Below are 14,269 nucleotides of genomic sequence, written 5' to 3'. Positions count from 1 at the left end.
GTTGCTTCTTATTCCTCCAAACCCTTACTGCTCTTAATCGGCTACCAATCCTTCACAGCAAAATTACTGCTGCTCCTATCTCAGAATTCCGAACATTGCTCCTACACTTCCGAATTGATCTACATAGTCCCGCAAGCAGTCAATGTGCCGAACTCTCAGCAACCAGATTTCCTTCAAAGTCACAAAATTCTTTCAGCCTTGTTCTCAGACATTCTTTACAATGTTGAAAACACTGTGCCGAACTTTCTCTTCAAGATACTGTTATAAATTTCCACTGCCGAATTCCTCATCTATCTATTTCCCACTACCAAATACTGTTATATTCCCGCAAAAATGCTTGCGTGAAAAATATGTAAAAGAGTGGATAAGAGGGCCATTGACAGTTATCCTATACTCAGGTCCAAAAGGGAACACACCTCTTCAGGAAATAACTGTAAGGAATTAGTTAGAAGTAATTAACTTTGCTTTAATAATTCCTTCACTTAATAGTTTACTCAACAATAATTCACTGAATTCACTTAACAGTCTAATTATTAATCTCTTTAAGAATGTATTATAAATAAAAATATTAATTAAACTTATTTAACTTTAAAAGAATTTACTATTAAAATTTCCTTGCCAGTAAATTTGGGTATTACAAGGCTCACTTGGATAACGCGGTTAAATCTAAATCGCCCCTTGGCCCTTGATCCCACGACCAACATGGGGATCTATGGGAGGCTCACCTGGATCACACCGATCTCTTTCTACATTTAGGTGGCTAAGTTAGGAAGGATTATATTAGGGCAATTATGCATGATTCTTTAGTTATTTACTTCTTTATTAAGAAATCGTGTATATATATCTATAAATAGGGATAATTTTGTGTAATAAAATTAAGCTTTTTCCCTCTCCAATTCTCTAAATTTAACAGATATTTTTGTTTGCAATCATGCATTCTTGGTTTTCTTTCTCTCTAGTATGAGTTAAATCCATTTTCTAGCAGTAGATTTAGTCAGATTTTGTATTTTTGGTTGATTATTAATGTTATCATTTGATTTTTCTATGCTTTCACTATTGCTACATACTTTCAATATATGTTTATATACTTATGAATGACTAGCCACAAATTGTGAGTCTTTGAAGCATCTTCGAGATCTTCGAGATTGAGAGGTGAAGAAACTTGTAATAATTGGAGTATCGCAATGGATCATAGGGTATTAAATTCATGTTAAGATCCCTCGTACAAAATCAATGAAATTTGTCAGAATTGAATCTACTTCATAAATGATCATAGGCTATATTGATAAATTAGTGACCTTAGGTTTTCAAGCGAATGGTAGGGTACATCATAAAATTTGATTATGAAAATATAATTTTATCAATTGATTCACATTGTAATTTAATAAACATAACTTATCCAGGTGAAATATAATATGCGGTCTTTAACTCTTGACTTAACAACCTTTTTGTATTTATATTTTCATAGTTAGTTTATTTAATTTTTTTGCACACCATAACCCTATTTTTGACTATTCAAATAGCATTAAAACTAGTAAATGGTCAGCTGTTAGCGGTGCAATCCCCATGGAACAATACTTTTTCTCAGCATTTTATTACTAGTGTGATCGTATACCCATGCATGCACGCTTAACATAACAATAACATCTTAGATTCAAAGACCAGTTCAAAGAAATTATATTTCAAATTTAAGATTAACGATCGAATTTCCAAGTACAAATGATATTTCCATGCAGGCCTTAGTGAGAATAAGCTGATCCATATCAAAGCTGAATTTTGTGTTTGTGCTACCCTAATTTTAACTTGTTTTAAAACCAAATTGGTTCAGTAAAAATGTCTGCTAAAAATAACAATCACTTTTTAGTTATTTAGAAATTGTTATTAATCGCCATTCCAGTCCTAATAATATATCCTTTAGGAAAAAATGAACGTCACTGCTTTTTAAAAATGACCAAATTCCATAAAATTAGTATGTTACACTAGAGTTGTATGTTTTAAACGTGAAAGGCATAATGTCTAAATCTCATCAAACTATGTTACTAAACAGAAAGACTTCTTCCAAAAGAACATCAGATCAAGATGGCCTCTTATCTGTCATAATATATTTATGCTGGTTATGCCACGATAAATCTAATGCATCATAATAACTTCGTGAAATTTAACATTTGAAACCCACACTTTTTTATTCCTCTTCTAAACTTTATTATCAATGGATCTATAGGACTGCACACTTGGTTTTACCAAACCCCTTCATTTATGCCAAAACACTAGGCTTGGGAAAGATTATGCTAATCACACATAAGTGGAAGGCAAGCTGACTACACTTTTATCAGCAATAATAATACAACCTCCAAAATATTTTAGAAGAAATTGATTATCCAGTTAGCATTTGCTTTCTATAACCACTAAACTCAAAGGGGCTAAACTAGCAGATCAAGTTGGTATTAGAACTTCAACACTTGGTACATGGAATAAACAAAGAAAAAACATAAACATAAATGAGTGTTGCTTCTTGTCTTGAAGATGCAGCACAAGTAAAAAACAACATAAGAATAATAATAAGAAGACAGTCAATCAATAGCTAACAACGATTCAATACTAAATCTACCAACCAAGTTCCTAGGCAGACGTAATAGATGAAACTAGTGGACCAAGTCGTTTCCTCCTACATGGGATGCAAACATGAATGGAGATAATGAAGATGATATGGCTACCATTCACGAAAGATGGGTCATTCAAAATGAAAGTTAAAGTGGAGATTCCCATATATGATGGAACAGTCGATACCAAGAAGCTAGGTGCATAAATTGATCAAGTGGAGACTTACTTCACCTTGAATGAATATAGCACTCATCACAAGTTTTCCTTTGCCCGACAAAAAGTTCAGCTGTCATATCATAGCATGGCGGAATGTCCATTTTAAAATGTATGGCCATCAAGAGGTGGCTTGTGGAATGTTCAAGCAGCTGATCCGCCTAGCATTTTGCACAAGAGGTATGTATAAAATCGCTGGAAGTGGCACAATTTGAGACAACACTAAGAATAATTTGTATAGAAGCTTCTAACATCACGTGGTCACTTTGAGAGAAAATTTTGGGTATGTACAAACTTTGATGAACCACACCTCAAGTCTTTATTTTTAATCATTGATCTCAACTAGACTAGTATGATGTTGATGGGGATAGAGCACAAAAACCATAGTAGAAAGGAGAAGATTGAAGAACCAAATGAAGAGAAATCATCTTTCTCCAAATTAAAGAAAAAAAAAAGGCTGGTGACCACTGAAAAATCAATAACCCTATTAAGTGTTGTGATTATTGTCATATACTTGGCAACATAAACTAAAATTGTTGGAATTGCGCCCTAGCTCTTCATTGAATGATAGAATAAAGATTAAAAGAAAACATAATAGCTATTATGGTGGACAACATTGTTCTAGTCCAAAGGACAAGGCACACTCCTTTCCATCCCTGGTAGCAATGCCAAGGATATAAAGTGGGTCATTTTCCAATATGGGCACACGAGAGTTCACCCAAATGATACAGATCAAGCACAAAAACTTATGATTGAATACCTTACCCCACTCCGATCTTTATCCTTTGGATTGTAATTATAAGGGGCCTGAGATGAAGATTGATCATCAGTATTGCTTAAAGTATGCAATTACGACAGCATTCATCAATGAGATGATATGCAAAGTGGTTCTACTATACATATGCCAAGTTCTCTCAAGGAACTTATACCAATGTAATAGGTACGGGATACTGCAGAGATAATTTTATTAGTATTAGATTACAAAAGAGGAAAGATTTTTCAGCTAAGAAAAGATACAATGTATCAAAGGTAGACATAGTAACAGGAAGGAAAATCATACAAGTCATAAATTCGTGCCATTACTAGTTTGTGGTGTTAAAGAAGGAGAAGCCATGCTCTCTCTACCTTTGGCAAAGGTGACATCCAAATTCAAAAGTTGACTATGGAAGAAGACATACAACCCATCTCTAACACACCAAAGCAAAATCTGCCAATGTATCGCAATTAGGTCATAAGATTGACTCTACAAAAGTGAAAAAAAGTAAAATATTGTCAATGCCATGTATGGCTTTAGCAACTCAAAGATATTCAAAAGTAAAAAAACTCAATCTTCCAAAAGAGCAATGGAGCAAGATCTTTCATAAGTAGAGAAACCTCCATTATTAAAGAAAGAGCCTGAAAATCGACCCATTTGCCAATTCAAGCAAGAAAGGGATATAAAGAAGTCAGTGTCTTATTAAGCTCAAAAAAGCAAGAGATTATCAAGAATACTAGTTAAATAAAGTATGCCCAACCTATGACTTTAGATATTTGTAAGATGCTTCTAAAGATGAAATTGTACCAAAACATCATGAATTAGGAAGCTCCCAAAAGAAAATTCGGAATTTTTTTTTAGAAACTTCATAAACATCAATGGCAAACACAACAAAGTGATATAATAGGGAAGTTGAAAAGTCAACCTTCCCTCATATGAATTTATGATTTCATATTAGTTAAATTTCCTAAATGAGGGATCCATGATCAAATAATCAGATTTATACGTGATAATCAAGTCATTTATGATCACAATTTTGGGCATTAAATTGATGAAAGATTAAAGAGATCATATTCATTAAAGTTTTAATGGTTTGATTTCTTCACGAAAATTGTAGATTGTAGGGATTTCTCATATCACACTCATATCACACTTTTGAGATCAAGGAGGATATTGCCAAGAGTCCGTAGGGATGATCAGTAATGTAGAACAGGTATGGGGTTTTGAGTTCTATGGGTCTTGAAGAGCAAATCGTGAAGTCTAAACAACAGCTTTTGGTTCTTAGAAGTCTTGGACAGCAACTTGTAATGTTGGGGATCTCCAAGGACAAAGGTGAAATGAAACTCCGATCTTAACTGAACAGCAGTTGGGAGGCCTTCTTGGACCGCTTCCTTGCTGATTTTGACGCTCCTGGAATGGTGACAGTAGCCGGTGATTCTCCAATCAACGGGACAGCAGCTAGGAGATCTCCCTGGACAGCTTTGTTGCTGATTTGAGCACTCTTGGACAAAGGACAGCAACCTGGAAATTTCGAAACAGTGGACAACATGTGGGAATGCAGGAAAAATTCTATAACACATACTTGTTAATGGCGAATGGCGCACCATGGCGCAAAGGTCCCATTGAAGCCATGGCGCCATTTTGAACATGGCGCAAATTATACAAGAATTATAAATAACAAACCAATCAATTTGCTCAAGCATTCACCGAAACAATTTATTTAAACAGATAACCTTGTTATACTTTATGGAATGTTTGTCTATCCTAACATATCCTTCTACATTCTAAAAACTATCTACTAGCTAACTAACATGCTAAGAAAATTACCACATCCAATCAAGATATCACTTCAGTCACAATCATATCAAGTCCATTACTAAAAAAAGTCACTTCAACTTTCATGTTCTCCATCAAATATATGCCTTCATACAATAAATTCCATTGAGATTATCCTTTAACCTGTCTCTAACAATTTCAAGTCCAATAAATAGTCAATCTTCATACAACTCAAATATATTTAAATGAAAGCAAATAGCATTAAGAAGATAAAAATATGCAATCTAACATTTATCTTAACACTTTTAATATATTTAAAAATTAGAAAATATATTATCTTAAAAATTAAAAAAAATAAATATAAAAAATATTTATAATTACATTAAAAAAATTTTAAAACAATGAAGCGGGCTATTTTTTGCCGTGCGCCATGTGCCATGGCGCGCATGCGGCGCAAACAGCGCATGCCATTTTGAACGTCTGCGCCGCACCATACGCATGGCGTTGTAGGTGCGCTGCGCCACGCCATGGTGCGCGCTATTTTGCGCCATTGACATCTAGGATTTGAACTAAGATGAATGGATACTAAGGACTTAAATGAACCATATGGAACTAAACATGCACTGTGGACTTGAACTGAATATAAATCTAACTCAAATTTGAATAAAGCAATAAGACTTAAGCCATGTGCATAATAATTTCAACCTTAATTTGATGAATGCATGATCGTAATAAAAAATATATAAATTTGATATGGTAATTTTGATTATGCAAATGAACATCAATAAATAAATAAGGGTCTCGTGTATTCCAACTTGGCATGTTTATAATTGATTCATATATTGATCCCAATCATGTATGTGGATGATTTAAAGGAATGGCAATGATTGCAGTTGTCTACTCTTGAACAAAGGTAAGATAAATGCAATGTACATCATGATACGTTCATGATCATGATGTGGATGATGAACAACAAATATAGCACATGTATTCAATCCAATATAGCTTGCTCCACAAGCATTGAAGGACAATATACAAGTGAATACATTGGTCTTCTATGACGTAGGGATGATGTACAGTGAATGTGATAAGACCCTACAATTCATATGCAAGTAAGAATCATGAATTCACTACAGATATGAGTACCAACCAACAATTGTAAGAGTATCCATAAGCATTTATAAAGGTTTGTCACATATGTGGTAGTTTACCCCGGGTGAGAAACCATGCTCTAATACCAAACTGATGTAGAACGGGTATGGGGTTTTGAGTCCTATGGGTCTTGAAGAGCAAATCGTGAGGTCTAAATAGCAGCTTTTGTTTCTTAAATGTCTTGGACAATAGTTGGGAGGCCTTCTTGGACAACTTCCTTGCTTATTTTGACATTCCTAGACTGGTGACAACAGTCTGTGATTCTCCAATCAACTGGACAGCATCTAGGAGGTCTCCCTGGACAGCTTTGTTGCTGAATTGAGCACTCTTGGACAGAGGACAACAACCTGGAATTTTCCAAATAGTGGACAGTAGGTGGGAATGCAGGAAAAATTCTATAATAGCCCTTGGGACTTCTCTGGACAGCCGTAAAGCAGGTTTGGATGCTAGGGATTAGGTGAGGGGGTTTGATGGCTTGCCTAATCAATAACTTTCAATTAGGATTGATAGATTAAATCAATGCTCATTCAAATTTGGATTGTCCTAAATTTAGGGAGTGATTATGGACCATTAATAGCATGGATTAATGAGAAAGAGGGAGGGGTGGGCCGGCCTTGAGAGGAGGGGGGGGAATTGTGTCCAAATTCAATGAATCTGAACCAAGCAATGAATTGTAATTAATGATTAAATCTGAGAATTAATCTCAGGTTTATGGTGATTGATGATTATTTCCTTCAAGGGCATAGGCTTAATTAAAAAGCATTTGAAATTCAAATTATTTGAAATTCAAATTATTTTGAATTTGAATTCAAATCCTTTCCTAAAACACAAGGGGCTAAATATGGAAGGTATTAATGAGGAAGTTAATGAGGGATCCAAAGCTTTCCTAAATTAATAAATTAAATTTGGAATGAAATATTTCATTCCAATTTAATTCAAAATTTAAATAGGCTTTGAATTAGTAAGTTTTCTAAAATAGGATTGATAAATTAGGCAACTATTCAAATTCAAATAGATTTGAATTTGATCATTAAGATAGCTACCTAAAATATGAAAACTAATTTAGGAAAGACTTGATGGCAAGTGGAGATGGGAGGAAACCAAGTGGAGGGCCGGCGACTTGAGGCTTGGTTGGAAGTGGTGGTGGAGCTAGGGCCGGTTTGGTGGATGTAGGGAGAGAATGAAGATGACGACTAGGAACAACAAAAAGGAACAAAAACAAAATATAAAAGATAAAACCGCGAGCCTTGAACTCTTCCAAAGTCTGACGGGTGATACGTTACCCTTCTCCAAGGGGCTTTCACGCCACGAGCCCGGACCCATCCTGCGGCTGGTGGAAACTTCACTTCCCTCCCATAGAAATCTCACCCAAGTTCTCTCCAAAGAACACAAGTGCAAACAAAATTTCTTTTCTTAATAATTCATCATTGATCTCATACAAGAGCAAGAGCCTCTATATATAGGCCTTAAAGAAAATGAAAAGACAACTTTTCCCCTTGGGCTTACATAAGACAAGACCCTTAAATAAGGGTAAAAAACGAAAATTGCATAATTAAAAATAAAAATACAAATAAAATTTAAGATAACATAGGATGATCACGACCGTCGATCTTCAGCTCCTCCTCGGATAGGCATGGACGGTTGGATGTCCGCATCAATCAAATTGCCAATCAAAGATCATATGAAAGATATCATGGCACTCAAAGCAAAAGCATTGGATGCAATTCCAAATAATAAACATAATTAGTTAAAAGCAGTAAGAAAAGTCTTCCACCGTCGATCTTCAGCTCCTCCTCGGATAGGCATGGACGGTTGGATGTCCGCATCAATCAAATTGCCAATCAAAGATCATATGAAAGATATCATGGCACTCAAAGCAAAAGCATTGGATGCAATTCCAAATAATAAACATAATTAGTTAAAAGCAGTAAGAAAAGTCTTCCACAGTGGAAACTGCCGGAAACCGTTAGTTGATTAATAGATAAACAAAAAATCTCTAAAAAGCTTTTCAAATAAGCTCTTGTCTTTTATTGTAGACTTAATATCATAATATTAAGAAGTTGGCTATGGATCATAAGATTAATATAATTGGAAGCCCCCCACCCCCCACCCCAAAAAATAAAGAAACAAACATGTAGAGACAGACAAATGAAATCAAGAACAAATTTCAAAACTATACAAAGAAAAAATATCAAAATCCTAATAATTTTTTATATACGTTTTGTAAGCAATAATCACACTAAGACAATAACAATTACACCAAATAAAATACTAACAATAATAATAATTATTATTATTATTATTATTATTATTATATCTAAATTATCATAATGCTAACTATTTATATTAAGAATTAGTTCTATTTCTTATTGTTATGATTCCTCGATATGGAGGATATCTTTCTTATTGCATTTCGTTATTGTTCTCTTCTTTTATAGGCACAAATATACTTGTAATATGAAGGCAAACGACTAAAGATATAACCCCTTTCATTTCTCTTCCATCTAACATGATATCGGAGATATATTCTAGGATCCTCATCTTCTCTAAATGTCTTCCTGTTGTAGTTACACTCATCAAACTTTTGACTCCATTAACTTGTTCTCACACTTCCCTTTGACGTCAACCCATCCATGCTATAATAGCTTCTTTCTCTATGAAATTCACATAAGACCATCTATGTCGCATTGACATAAGCAAGAACCTAATCCGTCAATATTTTTATCAATATTACTCGTTGATGCTCTTCGTTGATATCACCATCGATGTTCTCAATCAATATACTATTTAAGGATCTTATTCATGTCTTCTTTGACAAAAGATCTCATTGTCAACTATCTACATTCAATTTGCACTATAATTATTTTAAGGATTGGTCACACTTACAAAGCCGACCCCATATAGTGGGATAAAGGATTTATGTTGTTGTTGGTCACACTTTTACAACATTTGTAACCTTTGGGCAGCAAAATCATCTATTACTTAAGCTATGATCACTACTATTTCCAAATTCAAGTTAAAATCTTTTATGCCACACTGAGTTTATAAGGGAGTGCTACTATGTACTAATTATTAAATGTGCTGACTATTTAAAAAGTATTTGCATTATTTATTACTAATATATTTTCTCATTACGAAGGAAATTTATTTTTCTTGTTCTCTTATTTTGCCTATAAATATGTATATAGGCACAAATATATTTCAATGAAACTAATATAGAAGATATTTAAATTTTTGGAATGCAAATCAGAGTATCATACACTGGGTGATCAGCTGCCTTAGCAGCAGCTCTTATGAAGCAGTAGCAAATTCCATTCAAGAAAGATGAAAATAAGCCAAGTAATACTGCATAAATAGTTTGGCCTCCTGTTACCAAAACTTCATTGAACATATCACCAGCTTCAGCAATATTTCCTGAATAAATATGAAATTGATTAGCTAGTGTAGTAAACAGGAACATAAATGACAGACTTCTTTAGAATTCCATCTGCACTACAACATATGAACATATGCTTGAGCATTAGATGCAAATGAAAAATCAACATAGCATTGTCCAAAAAAAAAAGGATAAATAAATGAGCAACTAGAATTGGTGCACAAATTAACACACTAGATTTTACCACATAAATAGGAAGCCAAATTGGGGTAAGGCTAAATATAATAATGTGATGATGCCTGATTGATTGCTTCCAAAAAGGGAAAATGACCAAATAGCCCCTTGACTCTTTATGAATAATCAAAATAGTCTCCAACTATATTAAATGGTAATTTTGATCTCTCAACTCCTTATAGAGGAACCAAAATAGTTCAACTATGAGATTATTTTGATTCCTCTTTAAAGACTTAGAATGACCAAAATGACCCTTTAGCATAATTGGGGTCCTTCATAAAGAGTCAATGGACCATTTTGATTATTTTCTCCTTCCAAAACTTTACATTTAGTTTAAGCCAATATCTTAGGATTTCTCAAACCATAGCATAAACATTATAGTAAGCATTTAATTCATAATCGAACTGGGTTGGCTTGGTTCGCAAGACTAATTTGAATTAAACCAAGCAATTAGGTCCTTCTAAGCTAAAGCCTATTTGCAATCGATATTGATCGGCTTTAGTCGAGCCTAAGAAATATGATATGGAATTAAATTAAACCAAGACCAATTTCTGATGGATTTTAGTTTACAACGATTTACTTCAAATTTAGTTTACATATGCGTGAACTATATTAACCGAGTTTAACTAGTTACTTAGCTAAGGTTTAGCCTACGTTTGGCATTGTTGTTTGGTGTTATACGATATTGTGTTGCATAGTATTTTTCACATTGTCTTTCAAACAAACAAATAATTATTTAGTTAAATAATGTCAAGGTTATTATTTAAAGCACTGCAAGTGATATTGAAGTAATTATCATGTATTTGTTACCGCATGTGATGATGATGTTATAATTGGACTTTGGATATACTCTAAACGTAATTATACAGAGTAATTATACAATAGTAAGAAGATTTGAGAAGGAACCAAGGAAGTGCAAAATATTATTAAGAAATAGATTTATTTTAAATTATTGACAAATATTAAAACTATTGAGGTTTTTGATGATTACAAGAAAACCAAAAGTATTGAAAAGAGCATAGTTAGCAAAGAAAAGGCTATAATTTTAGATGATTTATATAATAGAATTGATATAAACAAGGACAAGTTGACACGAAGAAAGACAAGGCTCTTACATAAGTGGGGTTTAAGACCAATGAAGCAAGAAAAAAGGCAAGATGAGGATGGAGTAGTAGAATGAACATAGGAACAAAGGACTCGTCATGAAGCACATCAAACAATCAAGCAAAGAGTGAGCTAGGACTAATAGGAATAATGTCCCAAACTCCCTTCAAATGCCTCAAGCAATTGGTACAATCCTGAATCAACTATATTGTATGGTAAGAAAGTGTTTCTCATTCAACACCAAATGTGAGTTGGCATACCGCAAATCATTCTCTTCCCAGGACATAAAATCCAACCAGCCAAAGGCAACGACAAAATAAGCTAGGAAGAATTCCCCCTAATTAAATATAAAAATGTCATTTCAAATGGAGACTACCATTAAGCACAAGGCACATTCGAAATCAAAGATCTTTCAAGTAGAGGTTTCTCATCAATGTTCCCCCGACAAGGTATAAGTCTAAGAAATTTCATGGCGAGAACATCAAATCATAGATTGAGTTGTGGAGATAAAGAAGACAAGTGAATCACTGCTATTTATAAAGTGAAGGATAAGCTTATGGCCTCAAACACATTTAAGAAACAAATCAATCATAGTTGCAAGGAGGACAACACATTGAAATGAATTTCATTTTGTAAGCAAACCAACATACGCAATGTGGAAACACAAAAGAGTACTCGTTACCTCTATTCCCAAAAAGTGCTAGAACAATCATTGATCACCTAATCGGGAAAACCAAGTGTCATACAATGTCCAACAACAACTAAATACGTAAGGTGGAAGACCTATAAAATCAAGACGAATCAACAACCAATTTTTTAACACCCAGTAAATTCATTTTCCCCTTGCATCATGATTAAGGGAAAGGCAAGTGTGAAATGAGGGGCATTGTGAGATGGGTAAACATGGCTCATTCGCAAGAGAAAATTTTGAGCTGTTAATGTGGCAACTAATGAGAGATATCTAAGGAAGACTAATATTTGTTAGACATTCATTGTCTAATTACACAATGACAATTTAGCGTTATTAGTTGAGTGCTACCTAACAGGCAACAAATGTCAATCGCATACAGCTAGAGGTAGGGCAACCTAAACCAAGTTCAAAATCATTTAGACAATTTATCACAAAATAATCACCCAAAGTACCAACCTCAACTGATTAAGCTGAGATCATTGACGACTTACCCATTCTCACAAGATCAACTAAGTATGACGCACCAGGGCAATTCCTCATGTCATTAGAAGGATTAAACGTGGCAAGGCATAAGATGTTTGAAATGAATATAAAAAGATATTAGTCATAAAATGGACCTAAGAGATTTTGCATAACCTAAAGATCCTACATAAACTTGCCTATATCATCACTAAGCCAAATAAAATTCGAAAATATTTACACTGAAAAAAACATAGGTGGCTACTCTAGAAGGGTGAACAAAGCAAAGTTGGTTAAATGATCTAACCAACCTCTCTATCAAAACTTAGAGTGCTCAACTCTAGAAGAATGTATAAACCAGCATAGGCAATTAGATGGGACAAACTTTGTAGAGGGGACACAACCTCATAATACAAAGTCAACTAAGTTTCTACTCTATGCAAAGGTACATCCAATCAACATACAATAAGAGATGTTGCCACAATATTGGGAACATAACACCACTTCAAAAGAACATCCCATATGTGAACTCTCCAAAGGAACAAAACAAGAGATCAGATCTATGTTGAAAGGTGAACAACTTGGAAGTATAAGTCATGTATGCCAAAATCAAGCACAACTCAGGCACTAACCCAAAGAAGAACGGGAGGGAGCTTTCGTCTGTGATGGTGGCCATGCCATAACAAAAATATATATAAGAGTATGAATCCTTAAGGACCTAACAACAAAGGAGTTTGATCCCAAAGTAATTGAAGTCTAGTTCTTGGGTACATAGGTAGCAATGCACGGGCTACTCAACTCCAACTTTAAGATAAATTCATAATTTTCTTTTCTCATCTCTCTTTCAAGCTCTTCTCTATCCCACCCCTCAATTTATCCGTGAGCTTCATTCCATCAACGGCCGCCGCCGATGCCCACCGGCCACCCATCGCTGCGTCCCACTGTCGGCCACCATCACAAAGGAACTTAGTTATGGATTCTTAAAGTTATTTAAGCATGGAACATATTAATAAACTACTTTTCATATGTTTTTTTCTTATTTTAAGAAGGCTATAACTTCTGAAGTAGTTGCTTTCATTAAAAAAACTTAGAACTTCCACAGCAGCAAATATACAAATGACAGCGCCAATAACAAGTTTCCAAATGCATTTGGATCTTTGCTTACATCCATTGTCCACTTTTAACTTATGCCTGTTTATTTTTTATTAACTCCTGGATCATTCATCCTCACAGAATGCTATTATCTATTATGAGGAATATTCTCAGTGCCAGTTTCCGGGTTATTGAAAAAAGTTTGCATTCCTTGCTGGAAACAATAGGCCTCAGGCAAGAGAGCTAACTACGATTTAGTCCATATGATGTGAAGCTAACGGCTTTCGTTCCAATAAGGTAATTTATTGCAAATATTCACAAACTGCATTGACGAATCAGGCTAAATGTTCAATTACAAACATTCAAACAATAAATAAATATAATAATACATAACTATAACCACGTAATTTGGGTACAGTACTACCATAACATTGAGCAAATAGATACAGAACGGAACAACTAAATAGAACTGATAATTATGCTGATGCAAAACTTTCCAAAGCCAGAAACACCTTTTTTACTGAAATGCATACCTTGTGTTAAAACTGTAGGCTTGAAAACGAACAGAACGCCAAGGTAACTTAAAGAAAGACCTGATGTAAAAACAATAGCACAAAAAAATTCATTGAGGCTGAAAAACTAAATATGAGCATTCAAGGAATAAAGTCCATGACTTGGTACTACATAGCGATATTTCAAGCAAAGATAAGTTAGAAGAACAACCATTACAAGGTCCAGTTAGGAAGATCTTCAATACATGAACATCATAACCGCAAGATACTATTTTGTCTTCCTTAATATGCATATTAGAAAGCCA

The 14,269-nt window shown here is 34.2% G+C and overlaps 1 protein-coding gene across 1 annotated transcript in view; it reads right to left on the bottom strand.

The window, feature by feature from the left end:
* LOC110092606 overlaps positions 1-14,269 on the bottom strand; it is an 87,422-nt gene that overhangs the window by 38,692 nt on the left and 34,461 nt on the right. Inside the window, exons 8-10 of the mRNA XM_028692487.1 lie at positions 13,986-14,045; positions 9,757-9,910; positions 4,925-5,089 (exon numbers count right to left, since the gene is read on the bottom strand). Of these exons, the coding sequence (XP_028548320.1) occupies positions 4,925-5,089; positions 9,757-9,910; positions 13,986-14,045 (379 nt within the window). The remainder of the gene's footprint in view (positions 1-4,924; positions 5,090-9,756; positions 9,911-13,985; positions 14,046-14,269) is intronic.

The sequence above is a fragment of the Dendrobium catenatum genome, unplaced genomic scaffold (genome assembly GCF_001605985.2).
Source record: "Dendrobium catenatum unplaced genomic scaffold, ASM160598v2 original_scaffold_211366, whole genome shotgun sequence".
In the NCBI taxonomy this organism is placed as follows: Eukaryota; Viridiplantae; Streptophyta; class Magnoliopsida; order Asparagales; family Orchidaceae; genus Dendrobium; species Dendrobium catenatum.
This window is presented reverse-complemented; position numbering and strand designations above follow the sequence as displayed.